This window comes from Cupressus sempervirens, chromosome 3 (genome assembly GCF_028749045.1).
Source record: "Cupressus sempervirens isolate cs-2001-9-10 chromosome 3, ASM2874904v1, whole genome shotgun sequence".
Classification (NCBI taxonomy): domain Eukaryota; kingdom Viridiplantae; phylum Streptophyta; class Pinopsida; order Cupressales; family Cupressaceae; genus Cupressus; species Cupressus sempervirens.
This window is the reverse complement of record NC_143120.1, coordinates 884,946,765-884,972,216: the sequence shown is the minus strand read 5'-3', so window position 1 is coordinate 884,972,216 and position 25,452 is coordinate 884,946,765. Positions and strand designations below refer to the sequence as shown.

At 37.4% G+C, this 25,452-nt stretch overlaps 1 protein-coding gene across 1 annotated transcript in view; it reads left to right on the top strand.

Annotated features, from left to right (window-relative positions):
• LOC149569631 (large ribosomal subunit protein mL101 (rPPR4)-like) overlaps positions 1-11,630 on the top strand; it is a 51,344-nt gene extending 39,714 nt beyond the window's left edge. Inside the window, exon 3 of the mRNA XM_089822342.1 lies at positions 10,049-11,630. Within this exon, the coding sequence (XP_089678468.1) occupies positions 10,049-11,284 (1,236 nt within the window). The 3' untranslated portion in view covers positions 11,285-11,630. The remainder of the gene's footprint in view (positions 1-10,048) is intronic.
• Positions 11,631-25,452: the final 13,822 nt, after the last annotated feature.

The following is a 25,452-nucleotide window of genomic DNA, read 5'->3' as shown; positions in this document are numbered from 1 at the left end:
AAGATGCAGCCTATGATTGGTGGTATTATGGAATGACTACTCAAGGTCACGATCAGGTAACTACATTTGATGATTTCAGTGAAAGAGTGATAGATAGATTTGACCTCAAGGATGATGAAGAGTACTTTAAAGAATTGTCAAAGTTGAAGCAAACCAAATCAGTTAATGAGTATATAGAAGAATTTCAAAAAGTGGCTGTTATGGTACCTGATATGAGTGAAAAGAGGATTGTTTATCTTTTTCTTGATGGTTTAGAAGATTCTGTTAAGGGTTTGGTTAAGGCTTTCTCACCATCAACCTTACAGGAAGCTATCAAAAGAAGCTTGCAACTTGAAACTCGCGTGCCTATAAAATCAGTCACTAATCAAAAACCCCCAAATCTTTGGCAACATAAGGGAAATTTTCAAAAAAAGATTTTTCCAACACTACCACCAAAAGATGTGAAGAATGTGGCAAAAAAGAAGGTAGATGAGGAGACTAGGAGTGAATTACGAAAGAAAAAGCTTTGTTTTACTTGTAGAGAACCATGGGTTCCAGGACACAGATGTTTGGAGAAAGGTCAAGTGCACTATATTGAAGTTGCTTCAGAATCTGATTCAGACGAGCATGAGGAATTTCATGATACTAAGGAGGAGGTAGAAGAAGAGAAAGAAAAAGAAATCAGCAAGGATGGCACTTTAGCAGCATTATCAGGAGTCCCAAGATACCATCCCTTCCGAATTCGAGGGGTACTAGCAGGGCAAAGGTTAACAGTTCTTCTTGATAGTGGGGCAACTCACAATTTTATTGATGAGGGATTTGTCATGAAAAGAGGGCTTAAAGCAAAAGATTTTGAGGGATTCAATGTTACTGTAGCTGATGGATTCACTATGCCTTGCACACGGGTGGTGAAACAACTCAAGATGACCTTAGAAGATTATGAGTTATGTGATGACTTCTATGTGGTTGGTATTGGGGAGACAGAGCTTGTATTGGGTGTCCAATGGTTGCACTCTATTGGAGGCTATTATATGAACCATCAAACTATGGAGTTTAAATTTCATTCCAATGGGAAAGAAGTCATATTGAGAGGTTTATCGAATGGAGCACCTAGGGCGATCTCTGCAAAGAGGATGGAGAGGACTTTTCGAAGAGGACAAGTAGCATGGGCAGCAGGAGTCATGATCCATCCAACAAACTCTCCAAAGAATCAAGGTAATTTCCATTTTGAAATTCAAAGTATTCTAGATAAGCATAGTATAGTTTTCAATGACTTGCCTCCAGGATTACCACCAAATAGAGGTTTCGAGCATGTTATAGAGTTAGAACAGGGTGCCAAACCAGTTATAACGACCCCATACCGCCATCCAAGAGGTTATAAGGAAGAAATTGAAAAAACTATTCAAGAACTCCTGGACATGGGATTCATAAGGCCTAGCACTAGTCCATTTGCATCATCTGTGGTACTTGTCAAGAAAAAGGATGGTACAATGAGAATGTGTATAGACTACAGGGCTATAAACAAGAAGACCATAAAAAATAGGTATCCCATACCACACATAGATGAACTCATTGATGAGTTACATGGTGCTGTATACTTCTCAAAAATTGACTTAAGATCAGGGTACCATCAAATCCGAATGAGGAGTGAAGATGTGGAAAAGACTGATTTCAGATGTCACTTTGGGCACTTTGAATTTCTTGTTATGCCATTTGGCCTCACTAATGCACTTGCAACATTCCAATCTTGTATGAATAAGGTATTCAGCCAACATCTTCGAAAATTTGTTTTGGTATTTTTTGATGATATCTTGATTTACAGTAAAACATGGGAAGAGCATCTAAAGCACATAGACACTGTTTTGGGAATCTTGGAGCAGCAATCCTTCTATGCTAAGCTATCTAAATGTGAGTTTGGTTTGACAGAGATCCTATATTTAGGACATATAATAAGTGCTAAAGGAGTACAGGTTGATCAACAAAAAATCCAGGCAATTTTGGATTGGCCTCCACCCACTAATCTTACACAGTTGAGAGGTTTCTTCGGGTTGTGTAGCTACCATAGGAGATTTGCCAAGGGATTTTCTCAGCTTGCTGCCCCCTTGACTGATTTGACAAAGAAAGGAGCTTTTGTTTGGACAGAAGAGGCACAAAAAACATTTGATAAGCTTAAGGAGGTAATGAGTTCATGCCCTGTGCTTGCAATTCCAGATTTCTCTTTACCTTTTGTTGTTGAATGTGATGCTTCTGAAGAAGGTATAGGGGTTGTCCTAACTCAAAGGGGACATCCAATAGCATTTGAGAGTAGAAAATTAAATCAATTAGAGAAAGGTTACTCCATCTATGATAAGGAAATGTTGGCAATCATGCATGCACTTCATAAGTTTAGACAATATTTGGTATGTGGGAGATTCATCGTAAAGACAGACCATAATAGCCTCAGGTTCTTTTGAACCAAAGGGATTTGAATGATCGTCAACAGAAATGGGTAAGCAAATTGCAAGCTTATGATTTTGATATTGAATACATGAAAGGAAAGAATAATGTGGTTGCTGATGCTCTCTCAAGAAAGCCCACTTTGTGTTCCTTATCATCTATCTCTGCTGATTGAAAAATCTCTATAATTTTAGAGTATGCTAAAGATTCCTTTGCCACCAAGATTTTGGATAAGTTAGTGGATGATAACAGGCACAAGGTTGTTGACGAATTGATTCATTACAAGAACAGGATCTTCTTAGTGTCAGGATCAAAAACTAAGGAGAGGATATTGAGGGCCTTTCATGACACACCTTTGGCTGGTCATCAGGGATACTTCAAGACATACAGGCAAATTCGAGAGCGGTTTTCATGGAAGGGTATGAAAGAGGATGTCCTTAAACACATTAAAGAATGTATGGTATGCCAGCTAAGCAAGAGTGAGCAAAATTTTCCTGCAGGGTTGTTGCAGCCACTTCCTATTCCTGAACAAAAATGGGAAAGTATTTCCATGGACTTCATCACTGGGTTGCCCAAGGTTCAAGGTAAGGATTGCATATATGTGGTGGTAGATAGACTAACTAAGTATGCACATTTCTTTCCTATCACATCTGATTTCAAGGCATCACAAGTGGCCGAATTGTTCTTCAAGGAAATTTTTAGATTACATGGTTTTCCTAGAAACATTGTTAGTGACCGGGACAGTAGATTCCTCAGCTCTTTTTGGAAGGAGCTCTTTCATTTGGCAGGAACTGAACTCACTCCCAGTACTAGCTATCACCCTCAAACAGATGGACAAACAGAGATAGTTAATAAATGGATAGAGGGATATTTGAGGAACTATGTTTCAAATCAACAATATGCTTGGGTGAAATGGTTACACCTGGGGGAGTATTGTTACAATACATCTCATCACATGTTTATTGGTATGCCTCCTTTTCGTGCTCTTTATGGTTATGATGCCCTTTCCTTTGTTGATCTAATACTTTCTGATAGCAGAGTACCTGCAGCAAGTGATTTCGTCAAGCAAAGCCAAGACATAATAAGGTCCCTCAAGGATAATCTACAACATGCACAGAACCAACAAAAGTTATATGCTGATAGGGAAAGGATTGAAAGATCTTTTGAGGTGGGAGATTTGGTATTTGTTAGGTTGCAGCCATATAAACAAAGCACCTTGAAGAAGAATGGGGCAGAGAAACTTAAGCCAAGGTTCTATGGGCCTTATAAGATCATCAAGAAGGTAGGAGAAGTAGCATATGAATTGGAGCTCCCACCAAATAGCAAAATACATAATATTTTCCATGTATCTTGCCTAAAGAAGGTTCTAGGCCAGAAAACCATGGTATCTACAGAATTACCACCTCTTGATGATGAAGGGAAATTAGTTTTGATACCAGAAGAGATTTTGGATACAAGAGAGAAAAGATTGAGAAACAGGAGCGTCATAGAGCATTTGGTCAAATGGAAAGGATTACTACTAGAGGATGCAACTTGGGAAGGAGCACATATTCTTGAGAATTCCAACCTTCATTGCTTGAGGACAAGCAATATTTGGGAGGGGAGGACTTGTCATGTCCCCTTTTCAAAATAATTAAAAATAATAAACTTTGCTAAGGCAGGCAGGCTCCAAAAAGATGAAGTTTTGGCAAAAGGGGCTAATCTTTGGAAACCAATGGACTAATAAATAAAAAATATTATTAAATTATATTTTATTAACCCCTCTTGGACGTGAGTTAGGGTTATGCCCTCTTTTAAGGGGTTTGGAGGCATTTTGGGCTCATTCCAGAACTTGATTTTTGCTGATTTTCTTGTTGTTCTTCAGAGGCTGCCAAACCTGTGGAGAAGGAGACCCAAGAACGGGAGTTTGCAGGTTTTCAAGAAGGCTAAGGATGGGAGTTTGAAGCCATTCCATGTGCATGCTCATACAGAGTTTGCCTTTGTGCTGAATAGTGCCGATTTGTGGGTTTTCGGGGTTGTTTTTGGTTTGAGTTTGGTGTTTTCAGTTGAGTGTTTCATATCAGTTTGGGTTGCTGTTGTATTTTAGATTTTAAGATGTTAAAATAGAGCTGAATATATGTATTGGGACGTGATTAAACTTCTGAGATAGTTTATGAGTGTTTTTGTGGTGTTTCCGGGCATTTTTGTGTTAATTTTGGGAGCCCGATTGAGCATAGATTTGTCCTACATTTGTGAGCTGTTGTGTAAAGGCTATACAAATTTGGAAATGTCATTTTGTAGGCTGTTATGCTGCTGAAATTTCTGTAAAAATGTCCATTTTCAGATTTATTAATAATTTGTGAAGTTGTGAAGTTTTTGGCACTACTTCGGACATACCCGATTTGGGTTTATTTGAGAAATTGGTGGATCTTTGTAATATTGGTTGTTTGGTTTTTTTGAAATCTGATTTGAGGCTTGAAATATCATATAAAACCAGTAAAGGGACATTTCAGATACATACAAATGATAATCCAACAAATATGTTTACAAAGGTAGTGACAAGGGAGAAGCTAAACTCCTCTTCAACTTCAATTGGTCTTCTAGACTGAGTAGAATAAAAGAACAGTTGAGTCTAGGGTGGTTTGATCCAATGAGAGCCTGATGGAGTAGTTGTATTGCTACAGGATTAGTCTCCAAGTGGGAGATTGTTAGTTTCTAGTGACTGATTAGGGAAGTAATATACACTTGCTACAATTCCTCGGCAGGGTTCAAGGGGTTAGGGTCAGGTCGGGCCCTGAGCAGGGGTTTGGGGACGCAACCCCCAAGAATTTTTTTTTGGGGGCTATTTTTTTGGGGCCGACATGTTGTAATTATTCTAGCCCTAATTTTGTAAGTGGTAAAAATCTTGTATAAAATGGCTTAGGGATAGGGATTTCATATGGTGTGATGAGCTAGAGCTTCTTGCAACAATATTGAACTATAAGGGATGACAAATTGTAATCAAGTTGTAATCATTGGATAATAAAAATATTGGACTCGCTATTTGGTGGACGTGGCCTAGGGCATGGTCGAACCACGTTAAATCGTTGTGTCTTTTGTTCTCTTCTGTGTGCATTATTATTATTTGATATTGGATATATTCGCATGTAATTGTTGGCACTCCAGCTCCAGTTATTATTCCTCCATCTAATGTTGGCACATTCGGTACTCTTCATTTTGATAAGCTCATTGAGGGTCCATCCTCTAGAAATATGGGCAAGCAACAAAATATAGTTAACTTTTCTCTCATGGCCAACCTTGATAGTATTTATAAGCCTGAAACATTTAAAGAGGCAAAAGGGATTTTAGAGTGGGAACATGCTATGAATTTGGAATATCAATTTTTTATGAAGAACAACACCTAGGTTCTCTCTGATGTTCCTTCAGGGAAGAAGTCTATTAGTTGCTAATGGGTGTGTAAGGTCAAGTATCACGCAAATGGTACCTTAGTTAAATACAAGGCTAGATTAGTTGCTCAAGGGTTTACATAGCGGGAGGGCATTGACTATGAGGAGACTTTTGTTCCTACTACCAAGATGAGTGCAATTCTTCTTCTCATCATTACAACTCAATTTGGATGGAAATTCCATTAGATGGATGTTAAGAGTGCCTTCTTCAATGGTGACTTGCAGGAAGAAGTCCACATGATGCAGGCTCCTAGTCTCAAGGTTGATGTCAAAGTCTACCATGTATGTTGGCTTAAGAAAGCACTCTATATGGCAAGATTGATCAGTACTTGGTTGCTCGTGGTTTTGAGTGTTGCCCTTTGATAGTAATTTGTATATCAAATGCTCTGGTGATGATGTTCTCTTTCTTGTTGTCTATGTGGATGACTTGATCATTGTTGGTAGTTCAACACATTTGATTGAGAAAATTAAACAAGACTTGTGCAAGGATCCTGATATGACGGATTTGGGGCTTCTCCATTGTTGTTTAGGTGTTAAGGTTTGGTACACTGATGGTAGCATCCTTATTTCTCAATCTAAGTATGCCAGGAACTTGCTTGACTGGTTTCATATGCAGGATTGTAATCTTGCTTCTACACCTATGGAGAAAGGATTGGAGTTGTCAACTAAGTATAATTCTCCTCCTATTGATGAAACCACTTACAAGCAACTAGTGGGTAGTCTGATCTATCTCACTGCCACTAGACCTGATATTAAAATTTAGCTCCATTGGTGCCAAACAATAGTCAAGGTTTTCTGCATCCAAATCTCCTTTAAATGGGGAATCTCAATCTTTCTCTCAGCTTTGAAGTGAAGTGTTTTTGGTAGAAGTGGTTCATCATGGATTTAGTGCTCTTCTTTTGTGGAGTGGGACTACTGGGACTTGTTGATCTTGGCATCTCTCCTTAATAGTCTTCTACAAGAGCCTCCACAATCCTTCTCATTGTTTCCATTGACTGAGATATCTTCACAACATCAATTTCTGCATTTAGGTTCTTTGCTTCTTCATAGAGATTTTCTTCTTCAATGAGGTGATTCAATGCCTGTTTTACAAAGACAACAAAGCCCTCCCTCTCAATCTTTTTGTGTGCATGAATTTGCAAAATCACTCTCAGTACTTTTACTCATAGTTCCATGACTTGGACTTGACTCAAACTTGACAAGGTTGACTCAACTACAACTCGGGAAAATGAAAGTCCCTTGAGATTTAGAGATTTTTAGTGATTTAAAACTTGTCTCATGCACTCATTATTGAATAAAGCTTAAAGACCAGTGTTACCCAGGGACGCATCCTTGGTATATTTTCAGCCGTCCCCTTCTTGAAAATGTCTTAGACACTTGGGACACTAGGGGACTTTGACTTTGGCTTCTAGAACAAATTAGACTTCGACTTTCAAAGTAACACAAATTTGGCATATGTATTCTGGCTATTCTTATATTTTAAGGTTCTATTATGTATAATTACACGCTTTATCCATGTTTTCATATAAATATTATATATATATATTTAAATTTTTTCCCTATTGTTATATAGATGTCTCCATTTGCCATCCCCTCTTGTTCCCAAAATCGGTAAAAAAATTGCCGTCCCAGAAACCCATGTCCCCTGTTGTCTCCCTCCTGGAAACTTGGGGGAACATAGTTAAAGACACTATAACATCAATAAATAGAAGCTAATTGATCACGTACACAAACATACATCCATCACATAAGTACAGAGGTAAATTGTAGCTGAAGGAAATTGGAAACATATATATGTAGAATTATAAATATTGTCAAATGTATATAAAATCCATGAATCTCTGACATTGAATGTTCCCAAACAGTTGTGTAAGCAAGAACAAGTCTATATCTTAGGCTTTAGCTTAGCCTCAACCTCAGAGTAGTTTATCTACCTCCTACAAAGGCATCTGAGGTAGGTCCTGGATGGCTGACAAGCCATAGTCTCTACCTGCTAATTGCCACTCTGATCAACATCAACTGCGTGGGCTCTAAATCGTGTTCTAGCCTCTCAATGCAAACCTATGGCCTCCCCAATGTGATTTTTGGATTCTTTGATGCTCTTCTTCCCTGCTGCTTCCTCTCCCACTCTTCCTTACTTCTTCTCATAACAAGCAAATAATACACCCTTTAGGGCAACAATGAAAAGATGCCAAAAAAAAATTTAGGGAAAAAATAGGTTGGATTTTAAATTTTAACTTGGCAGATGACTGCTGCTGTGTGCAGGTCATAAGCCACGGATCCGGCGGGTCATGGTGAGTAATGTGGGTCATGACCCATGGCTTGGGAGGTCATATATACTCACTAGGCATTCCACGTCTTGTGACCCGCCTGATCTCACATGACTTGCCGCGAGTTATGGAACACTTCAATTTTACTACAAAAGAAAGAAATTGTTTTGATGCCAAACGGGATTTGTAAGCTAGAGAAAGCCATGAAAACCAAGCCTACAAGTAGTCGTCACATACAGATCTATATGATGGTTGAATTATGTACTTTTTAGACGAGTAAATAACAACGAGCTTAAAAAAGATCAAGAGAATAAAGTACCATACATAATAAGAGTCAATGTTTGTCTTGGAGAACCAAACTTTTGGAAAAAAACAGAAGAAAATGGAGGAAAAATGCACATATTCATCATCTTCAATGGAGAAAAACAATCTTAGGTCTCTTAACCAGCTTGAACGAAATCTATTTTTGTTTTGAAGATTTCTACACCAGTGATTTCAATGGAGAAAAACAATCTTAGGTCTCTTAGCCAGCTTGAATGAAACCTATTTTTGTTTTGAAGATCTCTACACCAGTTTGTTTTTTAATGTATTTTATGTAACTTTCCTGTAGTAGTCAATTGAACCAATGAGCTCTGCTAAACTCCACTTAGTTTCAATCCAAATTCTTCTAATGTGTCTTTAGAGGAGTTTACACATATTTAATAGACTAGAGTAAACCTGCTATTTCAAATGTCAACAGAAACAAAAAAAACAAGAGGATTTCTGAAACATTGTTGGTTGTTACTGGTTGTTAAAGAACATGTGATGAAATCACCGTCTGATCACCATTTCTATATGATGTCACTGCAGTGGTTTGACAATTGCGGCTCAGAGAGGCAGTTTTACACGAAAGTTTGGCATAATTCCTTTTCCTCCATTTTTCCAACTTTTGATGTCTGTTTCCTGCTTTGTTTTTTTGAGCTGTGTTCCATTTCTTTAATGAAGTCAATAAATGTTTTTTACTGATCAATCATTCAATGTCCAAGCAGTAGTACATTGCATCATAGTTCAAAACTTGGAAATTTGTTAACTTGTGGGGCAAACAAGGCAAATGATTGACATGCCAAAAAAATCGCTGGCAAAGTGCAGGCATGTGACTTGCTGAAAAGTTGCTGAACTTTGCCAAGTTTAAATGTACTAAATCATGCATGGAGTTCCAAACGTTGTGCATCCAGATTTTCAGTGGGAACATTATGTTGCAAAAATCACCCAATCTTCAAACCCTTTCCATCTGCATTTTATCCCAGTTCTGTAGCATTTTCAGGTGCGAGTACAATTGGAGCACTTTTGTGGCCATTGACATGATGAACCACAAGAAGTTGACTAAACAATGCTCTAATGACCTTGTATAGCATGAGCATTTGTGTGCCAACATGGTGGAATGACGGGGCTTACATGAAGCAATTAATGTGGATGACATTAATCCATATTCAGATGGGATTGTTGAGGATGTGTAGCCTAGGTTCTCTTGTGAGGAGATTGGAGGGAAGCAACAAAATGAATCGCATATTAGTAGCCCAAGTGAATGTAGAAGGCAATTTATCAATAGGGGCTTTACTAGATGATTGTGATATACTGAGGATGATATGGTTCCTCAAAACCAATCACTACCATCCAATTTGTGTGCATTCACACATTGTCCTAAGATCTGGTGTAATTGGAAATGAAATTTGTGGAAAATTAATATAGATTTGTAATTTATAATCAATATCCATAGTCTGAAATGAGTCCTATTATGCTCTAGATGTACAATAAATTAATTTTCTTGCTTTCCATGTGTGTTTTTGTGGAATGTAGGGATTGTCTTCTGATAGAATTGGAATGAGATTTTAGGTTTTTGAGTGAGTTGGTTCTGTTTGTTAAAATGGTTCTCACTGCTGAATTGAAATTGAAGTGCAGGTATGTGAATGGATTTTCTGTCATCCAGGGTATCGATTGTCTTCAGCTGACTGTGCCATCCGTTTAGATTTAATAGGTAAAGTTCATGGCATACAAAGTGCAGAAACGTATTTAGAAGGTCTTTCTGATGTGGAAAAGAACAAATTCACATATGGTGCACTCTTGAATGTTTATGCACGAGAAGAATTGGCTGGAAAAGCAGAGGCAGTAATGGAAAAGATGGAAATGTCTGGTTATGATATATCTGTACTTAACTACAATGTGATAATGAATCTATATATGAAAACATCTCAATTTGAAAAGGTGCCATTGGTGATACAGAAAATGAGGGAGAGTGGTGTTCTGCCAGATTCATACACTTACACCATTTGGATAAAATTTTATGCAGCCGTGTCAGATTTGGATAAAATGGAGCAAGTGATGGATGAGGTCAAGAGTAACAGTGTCATGAACAAATACTGGACCATTTACAGCACTCTGGCAAGCGTGTACGTAAAAGCTGGCCTTGTTGACAAGGCAGAATCTGCTTTGGATGAGGTAAAGAGGAAGATGCCTCAAAATGGTAATTCTGCATATGAGCATCTTATCAGTATGTATGCAAGTATTGGCAATAAAGAGGAAGTGTATAGGAGCTGGCAATCATTGAAATCTGCCTACCCTAGAGTTTTTAACAGAAGCTATATTTTTATTCTTTCTTCATTAGTTAAAATTGGGGACATTAAGGGAGCTGAGGATATTTTTAAGGAATGGGAATCTGTTTATGCTACATATGATGTCAAAATTGCAAACATCCTTCTTAGTTTTTATGTTAAGGAAAATTTATTGGAAAAGGCAGAATTGCTTATTCAGCGCATCTTGCAGAGGCGAGGCAAACCAAATTTTAGTAGTTGGGATATGATGGCTGAATTATACATACATAATGGTATGTTTGAAAAGGCTGTAATGGCAATGAAGAATATTGTATCAGTCGGAACAGTTGTTCAATGGCACCCAAAACCTGCAATCGTGCTTGCCATACTGACACATTTTGAGAAGCATGGAGATGTTGAAGGTGCAAAGAATTTTTTTGAACTCATCAGAGATACGAATTGTATTAACACTGAGATGTACAATTCTTTCCTGCGAACATATATTGAAGCTGGTAAAACTGATACTGAGATTCTTGAGCAAATGAGAAAAACTGTCAGTCCTAACGAAGAAACTGAAATGCTCCTCAAACAATTGTACAAATCTTGAGGAGAAGAATACAAGTTTATTTTTTCTTAAATGTTATGCCTGTAGATGAAGTTTGCAGACCAACTTACTTACATCAGTTCACTTTTCCTTCAATATCTGCCTTATCACATTCCATCATCACTTGATAAATTCAAGTTGATTACGAGCTCATGGCCTTCTGCGTAAAATTCATCTTCTGGATTCGCAGTGTGTTAGTTTATCTGTGGGGTGTATTAGAAAGCTTTGATGATTGTCATTCAACGCATATCTTGTTTTCCTTCATTCATATGGTTCTGGTTTATCGGTTATGTAATAATTCTTTGACCTAGTTAATTTTTATTCAATTACTTAGGTGACTTGATAATTATCTTAATGTAGATGCAATTACAGTTTCTTATGGTCCTGCACAGAAAGTTGCTAGGTAATATAGTCTTTCTTGTAAGTTTGCGTTGAATCATTGAGTGTTTTTAGTGCATCGTCCCCTTAGTTAATCTTTAAGGGTGTAGGAATTAATTTCTTATAATTTCAATTGCAAGGGATTTCTTTCTATCTAAAACTTGTAATCATTATTTTAATTGGCTACAAATGAGTTTGAATAGTAACAGTATGCTTATTTGTAATATCTACTTATTATTAATGCAATGGTAGCAAATGATGGAAATTATCTTTGGTTTGCAATGATTATCCTTATATTATAATTAAATGTCTTAGAGAAAGAAATTGATCTTGAATATCTAATAAGTAATCTTTTTCAATTGTGGACGTTATATTGATCTAGATATCTATCAATATGCAAGAACAAGAAATGTATCATATCAATATATCAATCAAGTATATATATGAGTCACTATTTGTGATATCTTCTTAATATGATTGCGGCATTTACTAGTTAGATCTGAAGTATATAATGCCTTATCCAATTTGCAGATGCTTTAGTTCTTATCTCATCTAAATATTGAACAATATAGGAACAAATGATATCAATATGAAAGATCTATCCAAGTGTAGAACTGTTTTTGTGTTTGAGACATCTACTTTGACGTATTTGCAAATCTATCACTGCTTACTGGTATGATCTGATTGCTCGCCTGATAAAACTTTGTAATGGTAATGATTCAATGCTAATCTTCATTGACTATAGATATCTCTGATATAACACTTACTGTTTAGGCAATGGAGGGTTGCAGTTTCTGAACAAAACTTCTATGCCCATGCAATCTTGGTTTTGTAACTGGTAATAGATTATTTCCACTTGAATCTGAATGTATATAAAATAATCAGAATAAAAAATTGAATGCCTTTGGAATGATATTGATGTCTCTTTAATATTCTACAAAGAGCCAAGAGCCCATGAGTATAAAAGTTTTTCAACTTTTCATTGCACCTCCTGGGCAATTAATCTCTTGGTAATCACACCTGTTTGTGCAACAAAAGCTTCTATTAATTATTTGTTTGACTAAGTATTGCTGCTACACAATGAATCGCTGCCCTTCACAGACCATCTGACTTGTTTGTTTTAAGTTGCTGCTCGTACCATATCATTGTTTAAACAAATTGTTACCCTCCATTAATTTATATGATGTAGTTGCTCAACCTTAATAAATCAAATCACAATCATTGTAGGATTGCTGACATTTATTCATTGATTGCTTATATAAGAGATCTTCAATTGCTGCTGTATAATGGTTGACTTTTGCAATTCTTTGTATATTTTATAATCGCTGTCTAACAACCATCTTTTTGTTTATCAAGCAGAACTATTCTTATTATATCTCATTCCTTAATATAGATTGCTAGATTAGACAGGGACATCACAGTCTCGCCTTGTAACTTTAGATTTGCATAATGATAGTTTTGATGTATGTTTTGTGACACTTGCCAACACAAAATAAAATGCCAAGTATTCTATCCTTCTGACAATAAATCCTCAAATGCTGAACTATATGATCAACTAAGGCAACTCCAAGGTTTACAATTCAAACAATGGGATTTTATGATGCTGTTACCCAATTTTTTACCCCATGTTCAAATTTTGGTTAAGTTTTATCCTTGTTCGATTTTCATGAATTAATTTTGCTAAGCCTTTTAGTTAGTTGGAGTTTTGTGATTCTCAATACTAGTAGGTCACCCAAGACAATACTTGTAGATCTGAGCTACAACATGAATATATTTTTTCATTTCCTTTATACATTCAATAAGCTTCTTCTGTGCAGCAACACATTTCTTGCTCATAATTCTCTGTATTTCATCTTCAAAGTCGGTTTCTTATTTTCTTGGGCTAGTAGCTTTCATAGTCAAATGCTCATCAATTGCTCAATTAAAACAATCTTTATTAGCATTGGGAACAAGGTTGTTCCGGGGCAAATAGATGATTACTTCTTCTCTGATCATTTTCTTGTCATAGGATGATCATAATAATTATGCATTATTATTTTTACACCATCAGGATGGTCAAGCATCTCTAACATGAACTATAGTGTTCCTTGGGTCTATCTTCCAATACAACAACTTTCTTCTTTTACTTGACGTCAACCTTTATAGGTTTAGTATAACCAATGTTGATTGTTTCAATCCTTTCCTTTTCATTAACTACCATTTTCTTCTTTGAAACTGGGGAGGAAACTTCAGTAAACTTTCTTTGCAAATGTAATGCTCCCAATTTAAATAAAATGACTTAATTAAATTAATTAAAGTGGTTCCAAAAATTAAATAATGCTATAAAAAATTTCTTTAATTAATTAATTATTTATAAATGGGGCTCAAATTATAATAATATAATAATATTGTCCTGTGGCCTATTGTAACTTTCTAGATTCTTCATGGAGACCTTCATAAGGAGATGTTTATTGTAAATCGTCATGGATTGTATGTGATCCCTGTTAGTTTTAGGTAGCTTGGACAGCTGTTCATCCTCATGTGATTAATTGGCAAATAATTGTTAAGAGTTACGAAAAATAATTATTTGCTAATTAATTGACTCCTAGAAGCCACTAATAACCTATTGGTTAAGTTGTTTTAATCAAGAAGCAACTAGAAACTTTTTGGTTAGGAAGCAACTAGAAGCTTCTTGGTTGAGTTGTCTCGATCAAGAAAAAACTAGAAACCTCTAGGTTAAGTAGTATAAAAGGGGGTCAAGAGAGGCATTTGGAGAATATAATAGTACATAGAACAAGAAGAGTTGTAGAAACATTTGCAATGTTAGCAAATGAGTTTGCAGTGATAGCAAACAGTCTTGCAGTGTTAGCAAGGGCACAGTGATAGCGTTGGGGATAGCAGTGGGGAATATTAGCAAGAGAAATTAGGAGGTTGTTTGAATTTTGCCAGTGAGAGGCAAGGAATTTTGTATCTCTTGATTTGCTGAAGTTAATATATTTTTCATCTGTAGAACTGGTTTTCCCTTAGGGGTTTTTCTAAGAATGATTTGTCTGAAAATATTGTGTTCTTTGTATTGTGAATTTCTTTCCGTATTTTATTAGTGAAATTGTAGTTGTGTTATTTTTCGATATTAGCTGAGAATTTATTTTTAGCAGTTTAATAATCGTTTTATGATAGGAGATTAATAATTAGTGATTGCAATAGTATTAATTTTCACATGGTATCAGAGGAGTGTTGAGGGTAGAAGAGTTTTTCCCTAGGAAAGAAATTAAGGGTTTATATAACCTAGTGTGATCTCTTTAGATTTATTATTGCTTTAATCCCTTGATGGCTTCAGCTTGTTTGAGAGATTAGGACAGATTGGATGGTGCTTCGAATTTTGGTGTTTGGAAGGCCAGAATTGCTTTATTGTTGTAAGAGAATGGTATCAAGGATTATGTTACCAGTGTTGTAGTTGTACCAACGGATGCAACAAAGCTTGCAACATATAAGAAGGACGATGCCAAGGCGAGGAGGATTATCCTTAATGGTGTCAAGGATCATATTGTTCCACATATCTCATAGTTAGACAGAACAAATAAGATGTGGGATGCCATTTTGAATTTGTACCAGAATGCTACCACTAACAGGAAGATGATTCTTAGAGAGAAGTTGAAGAATACTCGGATGAACCAGGGAGAAGACGTTACAAGATACCTCACCAGGCTTAGACTGGTCAAGGACGAGTTAGCAGTTGTTGGAGATAGTCCCAGTGATGATGCGCTAGTGAGAATAGCCCTAAATGGGTTTTCTAAACAATGGAGTGTCTTTGTTCAAGTTATCAGTGTACGAGATATCTTATCGAGTTGGGATCAACTATGGATTCATTTCACTGAGGAGGAGTTTAGACAAAGTCTTGTCAATGGGGCCAACAAGAGTTAGAACAGTGAGGTGGAACAGGGGAACTTTGCCCTAGCAGGGAATGGGAAAGCAAAGAAGGGATAACTGTAAAGGATCAAACTCACAAAGTGAGAAGAAGAAGGACCTTTCTAAGGTCAAGTGTTTTGGATGTCATGAGTATGGTCACTATGTCAGTGATTGCCGAGAAAGGAAGAAGGCAAAGAAGCAGGTGGCAACTTCAACAAGTGTAGAAGAACCCTCTAGTAGAATGGAAGATGAGTTTGCACTTATAGCTTGTATGGTGAGCACAACCTCACAAACTATCTGGTATATAGATAGTGGGGTGTCATTTCATATGATAGGAGTTAGAGAGTACTTCTCTAGTTATGAGGAGGAGAACACCAATATCCAGATTTCTACTGGAAACTTGTCCAAACTCAACCCGGTTGGGAAAGGGACTGTTCAGTTTCAGAGGGAGAATGGAAAGATAATTCTAGTTCATGATGTGTTCCATGTGCTAGGGTTAGGTATGAATTTGATTTCTCTATGTGTTCTTTAGGATAGGGGGTATAATGTACCCTTTAGAGGGACATGTGTTGATTACGCACAAGGATTGAAAATCACCCATAACTATTGGAGTTAGGAGTGGTCGCCTTTATAGGTTGCAGTTTGATACTCCTAAGGCACTCATGAGCAGTTGTAATCCTAGAGATCTTGGAGAGCTACGGCATAGGAGGATGGGCCATATTCATCATGGAGCACTCAAATTGCTTCGTGAGACAGTGATAGGTGTTCTAGAGGTGAGCACAAAGCATGATAATGTATGTAAAGGATGTGTGTTGGGGAAGTTTGCGAAAGCATCTTTTCCACAAAGTGACACTAGATTTGAAGGTTTTCTTGATCTAGTACATTCAAATGTATGTGGACCAATGTCGACAAAGTCTATTAGAGGATATGAGTACTATGTTACTTTTATTGATGATTTCTCTAGGAAGACCTGGATATACTTCATGAGGTTTTTAGTTGGTTCCAAGAGTTCAAGGCTCTAGTGGAGAACTCGACAGGAAAGAAGATAAAAGTTCTTTGGTCAGACAATGGAGGGAGTACAAAGGAAATAACTTTCAGGAGTTCTATAGCAGGGAAGGAATCAAGAGAGAGTGGACTGTTCCTTACAATCCACAACATAATGGAGTTGCTGAGAGGAAGAACCGTTCTATATCGGAGGCAACAAGATCTATGCTACATGACCAAGATATGCCCCACTACTTATGGGCAGAATTGTGTAGTACAATAGTCTACATTTAGAACAAGGTTCCACACAAGGTGCTAGGGAGGATGACACTAGAGGAAGTTTTCATAGGAAAGAGGCTTGATGTTAGCCATTTCATAATATTTGGGAGTTTGACATATTGTCATATTACAGGTGGTACCAAGTTAGATCAGACTGCAGAGAGCGGGTACTTTGTTGGGTATAGTGAAACGTCAGAGGCATATAGGATTTTTATCCCCAGGACTAGAAGAATTATTATTAGGCATGATGTAAAGTTCATGGAGGACAAGGCATTTAGAAGGCCCAAAGATTTGCTAGCAATGATCAGAGTGAGCAGCCAACAGAAGCTCCAAGGCCTAGTCAAGGGCAACAAAGAAAAAGTACAATTATTGGTACAAGTGTAGGCTCAGGTGGTGAAGTTTCACAGAGCATGGAGCAAAAAATGCAACAGGAAATGCATCTAGAAGACTTAGAGGTTGATATCTCATCCTCTACAGTTGGCAGTAGGAACCGTGAGGTTCAAGAGACACAAAGGGATACTCATGAGTTTGTGGGAGCTCCTAGGAAGAGTACTAGACAACAGAGACAACCAACCAAGTTCAATGACTATGTGGCATTAGTTAGTCGGTAGATAGTGATCCTTCCAACTATCAGGAGGTTGCAAAGCATTAGGTATGACGAGCTGCTATGGTTGAGGAGTATTTCCTCAATAATGTAAAATGATGTGTGGGAGGTAGTTCCTAGACCAACAGATAGAACAGTTGTTGGATCATGTTGGATCAACAAGATAAAGCATGGTGTAGATGGTAGCATCAAGAAATATAAGGCAAGGTTCATGGCCAAGGGGTTCTCTTAGAAGGAGGGAATAGACTACGAGGAGACATTTGCTCTAGTGGCCAGGTATACTTCTATAAGAGCTGTGATCTCATTTGTAGCACAAATGGGTTGGCAGATCCATCAAATGGATGTCAAGACAACATTCCTTAATGGTGAGTTAAAGGAGGAGGTATACATAGGGCAACTAGAAGGCTTTATAGCACACAACAAAGAGACCCACGTGTGCAGATTGAAGAGAGCATTGTACGGATTCAAGCAGGCTCCCAGAGCATGGTATGAGTGCATTGACACATACTTGTAGGAAATGGGCTTTGTGAAGAGTGAAGTGGATGCTAACCTCTACTACTTGATGGTTGGTGGTGAGGTTCTCATTCTTGTTCTTAATGTGGATGACTTGTTTCTTACAGGTTCACTAGGGCTCATAGAAGACTGCAAGAGGGACCTTGCAAAAGAGTTTGAGATGAAGGACTTAGGACTTACATACTAATTTCTAGGCATGGAGGTGTGGTAGACAGATGGAGAGATTTTCCTTGGTCAAGGGAAATATTGCATGGAAATCTTGAAGAGATTCGGGATGGAGGATCACAAAGCCATGTCTACACCCATGATCACGAATTGGAGGAAGGTAGATAATCTAAGGAGAAGAATGTAGATCCCACCTTATACAAATAGTTGATTGGTTCGCCTATGTATTTGGTCAACACTAGGCCAGATATAACATTTGTAGTAAACTCTCTTAAGTCATTTCATGGTTGAACCAAAGAGAATGCATTGGACAACAACCAAGCATTTATTGTGTTACTTGCATGGTATGGTTGAGTATGGGATCAGATATGTTCGAGGTGAAGGTATTAGGTTGATGGGCTATACTGATGCAGATTGGGCAGGAAGTACAACAGACAAAAGGAGCACTTCAGGGTGTTGTTTCAGTTTGGTATCAGGAGTTGTATCTTGGTTTAGTAGGAAGTAAAAATCCGTGGCTCTGAGTTCAGTAGAAGCAGAATACTTAGTAGCTAGCATGACGACATGTGAAGCTATATGGCTTCGGAAGTTGTTAGTAGCCTTGTTTGGTCAGAAGGTTGAGACCAATGTGATACACTATGACAATCAGAGTTGCATCAAGTTGTCTGAGAATCTAGTATTTCATGATAGGTCTAAACATATAACATCAAATATCACTTCATCATCAGATATCACTTCATTAGTGACTACAATAGTGTTAATTTTCACAATCCCTTCTTTGTATTTCTAGAAGTTGAAGATTGAAGTTGGTTTGCATGCAACTTTGGAGGTGGAAGATCCTCTCTACTTTGTATGCACAGTTTCGGTGGTTAACAACCTCCATAATCTGCTATTGGAGATATTATTATGATATTTCCCATTGTGCATTAAATTTGTAAAGTCTTCATTCAGAGACAATTTTGTATTGGGGTAGTGATATTTCCTATCTTGTTTATAATAAGAGTCATAATCAAACCTTTTTGACATTTTGCCACTTGCATAATTATTTATCTAATATCTTTGCAACTCTTGTATTGTAATAGTGACAAATATGTAGTATTTCTTTGATGGATTTAACATACTTTCTAATATTTGGCCGAGATAGCATCCAAAGACAATACCATTCCATTGCATGAAAATGTGTGAAGGCAATCTGATTGGCATATGGAGAACAAAGTTGACGTATGAGAGTGAACATAGTGGTCGTACACAGCGGTGTCAGGTAGCATCGTTGAGTGATAGTGTTGAATGACACTACCAAGTAGCATTGTCAAGTGGCAGTGTGTTGATTGGTAGGTGGCAGTGTCAGGTGATAATGCTAGGTAGTAGTGTCGATGAAAGTGCTAGGTAGCAGTGCCAAGTGGCATTATGTTGTTGAGTAGGGTGGCAGTGCCAATTGCTACGATGATAATATTGACTGCTATGGTGGCCTTGTGCTATTGAGTAGGGTGGAAGGTTTGTACTATTGAGGTGTGTTGTTTGGTACATCTCAATGCTATCAGAGTTGATATTGCCATCCTGTTGAGAAATTTAGGTTGAATCATGCCATTGAGTGATGGATTGGAAGATGTGTTGAGGGAGCTAAAAAGAATTCAATGGAAGCTCTTCCATACCCAAGCAAGACAAAATCAATTTGGTAAGAAATTTGAGTGCATGGCAAATGAAAAAACAAAAGGCAACATGTCACACAGATGTTGAACCAATAGAAGATTGGCAATGTTGACTTTCCCTCTAAGGATTGAATAGTTTGAAATGCATTCACTCACCTTGGCTGAGCTACTAAAGCACATCAAGTAGGATTGGGTTGAGTCACTAAAGCAAATCAGTAGGGATTGGGTTGATGGTGAATGATAGAAAAATATCTCTCTCAAGAACTACATAGACCTAAGGTTGAGGTACCCATCCTCCGTAGATAATAGAATCTAGAACACCAATCTTCGTTGGGAGATTGACAATGGGGTACTTAGCACTGTGAGTCCTACAAAGGACAACATTATGCCTACAGTGCAACCACATGAAGATTTGGAGAAGAAAGACTCAACAATTGACCCTTCAAATGTAATACATCCAACTTTTCAAGACAACCAAAAAGATGTCGAAGTAGATGCATGCACAAAATTCATCGAACTAGCACTTAAAGATCAACTTGATGGAAATGCAAGCTATATTGGTGATCCTTCGAATGAACAGGCTATACTAGTGGTTGATCAGCTTGTTGGAGATGCTATTGATGATCTCTTGCAGGAGAAAATACAACTGGTTGATAAAGAGTCTATCCTTCGGTTGTGCATGAGGTGTGCATGATTACAATCTCTCCATGTCAGAGGCTTCCTCATGAAAACAAGATGTACCTTAGCTATGAGATTTTAGAAGAGATTGATAACATGAATGCTTTAGATTTGAGCACTGATGTGTTTTATGATTGGCGTCTATGGGATCCTTGTGACTTTGGGCATGTCAATGTTTATATCAAAGTAACACAACATAAGCTTGATGGCAATTTAATCGTCTTTCCTACATCCAATTGCATGCACACGATCATGTTGCAACATGGAGATTTCAACATATACAACTACCATCGTTTGGGCTTGGTTTGAGATCTTTGAGCTATGTCGTGGGAAAATGGTTTGATGGTAGATTGCTTGAGGGAAAGCAATATCCAGGCAACGAGGATTTAGAATGTCCCCAATTTTAATAAAGTGACTTAATTAAATTAATTATTTAAGTGGTCCCAAAAAATTAATAATATTATAAAGGACTTCTTTAATTAATTAATTTAGTCATAAAAGGGGCCCAAATTAAAATATAACAATATAATAATAATATAATGTTGGCCTCCAACCTTTTGTGACTCTCTCTAAGCTTCTTATAGGCCTTTATAAGGGTATTGTTGGCCATTGTAAATCATGATGGAATGCATTTGAACTCTTCTTTATATTCTTGAAAGTTGAATGTTGAAGGTGGTTTGCATGCAGCTTCAGAGGTGGAAAATCCTCCATGTTTTGTATACGCAGTTTTAGTGGTTAGCAACTGATACAGGAACATTTTGGGGTCGTTGGTGATCTTATATATTGAAGTGGTTTTGACCTTGGAGTTGGTGGACTCGGTTGAAGAAGGTGATGCTCAGTCACTACTGGGGTAGTTCTTGGTTGTCGTTTTGCTTGAGGGACTTGGTCACTGAAGGAAATCAGTTATGCTTATGGTGCTCGGTGAATGATTTACTTTGTTGAACTAGTTCTCGGTGATGCTTGTGGTAGTTCAATGGACATGTTTTCTTGGTGTGCTCGGTGATAGTTGATGTGCTCAGTGGTTGTTGGTGATGCTTGGTGGTTTGGTTCATTGATTGGATATTGTTGGGAGATTTGATAATCTGATTTGCCGCATTTAATGTGTTGTGTGTGATTGTGACATGGATCGATCGTGGGATGTGTGAGGACCTATTGGGGGGGGTCTTGGTTCTTTCTCCTATGTGCATTTAATGATTGTTGTAAGTTGACTTAAGGTGTATTATGTTTATTTGGGTTATAGATGATTCTGTTTTTAACAAGCAGACTTGCGACTGTGCAATTATAAAAGAAAGGGTTGGGTAGTGTTGTAGGCAGTTAGAGGAGAAGTCAGCTAGTAAGGAGTAGCTGACAGGAGCAAAGTTTAGTAGAGCTAGTAACTGAGTGAGGGCTTATGAAACAAGAAGATTGCTTGGTGGTTTGCAAGCACAAGTTTAGATCTTGTTTGGGGTTTTTACGAAATTGCTATGGTGTTATAGATTAGGGCTAGCTAGGGTTGGGTATTTGGATATTGCAAGGTCTTGCAAAATTGTTACTATAATTGCTTTTCTATTGGTCGCAACCTGGAAGGCTTACAACCCGACATATTACATGTGATCAGTTAATTGATGAATAAAGAGCTGTTTTTCTATTAGATCTTGTTTCTTGTATTGTGTTTCTGCTATGTGGTTGTTTGCTAGGGGTTTGGTTACCTCCATTGGAGGTTCAATTGGCCTTGCACTGCATCAGGTGGTGTTTGAGCAAAGATTTGATATGGTTGAAGATTTTTGGAGAGTGGTTGCAGAGATTTTCGCTCAATTTGGTTTGCAGATCGGTTTTCTTGAACTTGTGAAACTCTTCCCTAGTTGTGCGAGGTGATAGGTTGCGATCTGACTTACAAGCAACTAGGAGGTTGTCACAAGGTGGTTGGTTGGATTTGAAGAGGGTTTTCAAAGATCTTGGAAGATGCCTTCAAGATGATTGGACCCTAGGGCAATTGTAGATCTTTGTGATGTCGTGGAAAGTAAGATTTTAGAGAAGGTTAGATCAGATTTCAGATATGAGATGAAGTTGATGAAGAATGATATGGTCATTGAGATCATGAGAGATATAGCTGGTGTACTTAGGAACATGGGTACAAAAGATGGTTATGAGGAAGGTACTGAAGAATTTGACTTTGAGGTTGCTGGATCTAAAGATAGGGCTGATCAGGTGGAGAGATCTATGGAAGATAGAACTAGTCGGTTGGTTATTTGGCACTTAGTTGAAATTGAAGCATAAGATGGATGTTTCTAATTTCTCAGGTACTTTGAATCCTGAAGACCTAATTGATTGGATTGGTTAGTTAGAAAACTACTTTGAGTTAGAATATATCGATGATCCACTCAGAAGTGAGGTTGGCATATACTAAGTTGAAAGGACATGCTACTTTATGGTGAAAAGAATTGCAATGAGATAGAGAAGAGAAAGGTGAAAAGAAAATCACTAGATATAGATTAATGGAGACAAAACTGAAGGCTAAGTTCATTCCTGTTGATTATGAACTTGAGTTGTTTAAGAGATTGAAAAATCTGAAACAAATGGATATGTATGTGAAGGATTATACCGAGGAGTTTTACAAGTTGACAATTTAGTCTAGACATAGAGAAATTTCTATGGAAAAGATGGCAAGATATATTAATGGTTTGAGATTCAATATTAAAGATAAGATTGGTATGTTGAAGATTGATTTAGTTGAGGATGCTTATCAATATGCTTTGAAGGCATAAGATAAGTTGAAGAGAAGACATCAAGGTAATTCTAGAGGGAAGGAGAAGTAGGAACATTTAGTGAAAGATAAATTGATTGCTAAAGATGAATTGAGACTTGTTGAACAGAGGAAAATCATAGGTCGAGGTGTATTTAAGGGTACTTGCTTTAGATCCGGTGAAGGGCATAAATATTTCGAATGTCCCAATGCAGATAGGAAGGTTGATGATAAAATAAAATGAAGACTTGGTGAATGACCCTGAGGTGGAGGATAACTTATTGGCTCGACAAGTATCGTTTGGTAAGAAGGTGTTGGAACCTTGTCAAAGGAGGAATTTGTTCAGGACTCAATGCAAATTTGGAGGTAATTACTGGAATGTGATTTTGGATAGTGTTAGTACTAATAATCTAGTTGCTAAGGAGATGGTTTAGAAACTTGGTTTGAAGAGAGTGAGACATCCTTCTCCTTATAGGATCAGTTGGTTGCAAGATGTACATGCTTTAGAAGTGAGGGAGAAGTGTCTTGTTAATTTTTAGATTGGGCAGTATAAGGATCAAGCATTGTGTGATATTGTGGATATGAATAATTGTCACATGCTACATGAATGCAATGTAGTGCATGATTGTCTCAAGAATGCATTTACTGTTGAGAAGGGTGGAAGGAAGTTTTCCCTGATTCTTTTGTAGAATGTAGAACTCAGTAGGAGAAACCTATGTTTTGGTAGGTTAGTTGAGTTGAAGGATTCTTAGGGGTTAGAGATAAGCATGAGAAACAAACCTGTGACATATTGAAGAAGGATGTGAAGAGGTAGACTAAACATTTTCCTGTTGTAGGAAAGGATTCGCATAAGTGGAGCAAAGGCAAGAGTGAACAAGTTGAAGACTTGGAAGATATGTGTGTGAAGAACTAGTTTGGGGTTTATCCTGGAAGATGTTCTTCTAGCTATTAAGAACATCTTTTAACACCTGGGGTGTCTAATGCAGGAGCATCTTGGGGTTGTTGGTAATCCTGTATGTTGGGGTGCTTTTGAGTCTTGACTTGGAGTTGGTGGACTTAATTGAAGAAGGTGATGCTCGATCGCTACTAGGGTAGTTCTTGGTTGTATTTTTGCCCACGAGACTCGATGAGTGAAGGAAATCAATAATGCTTATAGTGCTCGGTGAATGATCTACTCGGTGAAACTAGTACTCATTGATGTTCATGGAATTTCAGTGAATGTGCTTGCTCGGTGCACTCAGCAATACTTGGCATTCTCAATTGTTGTTGCTGATACTTGGTGGTTTGGTTCATTGACTAGATGTTGGGAAATTTGATTAGCCAACTTGGTGCATTTAATATGTGTTGCATGTAATTGTGACATTGATTGATTGTGGGATGTGTGAGGACCTATTTGGGGTCTTGGTTCTTTCTCCTATTTGCATTTAATGATTTTTGTAAGCCAACTTAAGGCATATTATGTTTATTTGGGTTCTAGATGATTCTGTTTGTAACAGGCATACTTTTGGCCATGCAAGTGTAAAAGGATTGGGTAGTGTTGTGGGTAGCTAGAGAAGAAGTCAACTAGTGAAGAGTAGCTAAGAGGGGAAAAGTTTAGTAGAGCTCGTAGATGAGTGTGGGCGTAGGAAACAAGAATATTGCTTGGTGACTTGCGAGCACAAGTCTAGATCTTGCTCGGGGTTTTTACCAGATTGTTGTGGTGTTACAAATTAGGGCTAGCTAGGGTTGGGTATTTTGATCTTATGAGGTCTTGCAGAACTATTATTGTAATTACTTTTGTATTTGCTGCAACCAGGAAGGCCTTACAACCCGACATATTGCATGTAATTAGTTAACTGATGAATAAAGAGTTACTTTTCTATTAGATCTTGTTTCTTTTGTTGTGTTTTTGTTGTGTGGTTTTTTGTTGGGGGCTTGGTCACCTCTATTAGGGGTTCACTCAGCCTTGCATTGCGTCAACAACCACCCTAGTATGCCGTCAGAGATATCATTCTAATATTTTGTAATGTCCCCTTTTTGGATGGCCTTCAATTGCTCTTAATTTCAATTTAAAATCTTATAAATAATTTCAAATACCCGTTCTATACATGGAAATACGAGGAACTGTATTTTATATGTATATGTATAATGAGCTTGTTATATAAAAAATAATGATTATTTTAATATAAAATAGAATATAATTGGGGACCTATGCTAATATTATATCACCTTGTACTTCCCCTTTCTTATTGTTTTAATCTTCTTAATATATTGATAATTCAATTGTATTATCGTTTCCTTTTCTCCTTGTTACTTTGCCTTTTTTTTAATATTGCTT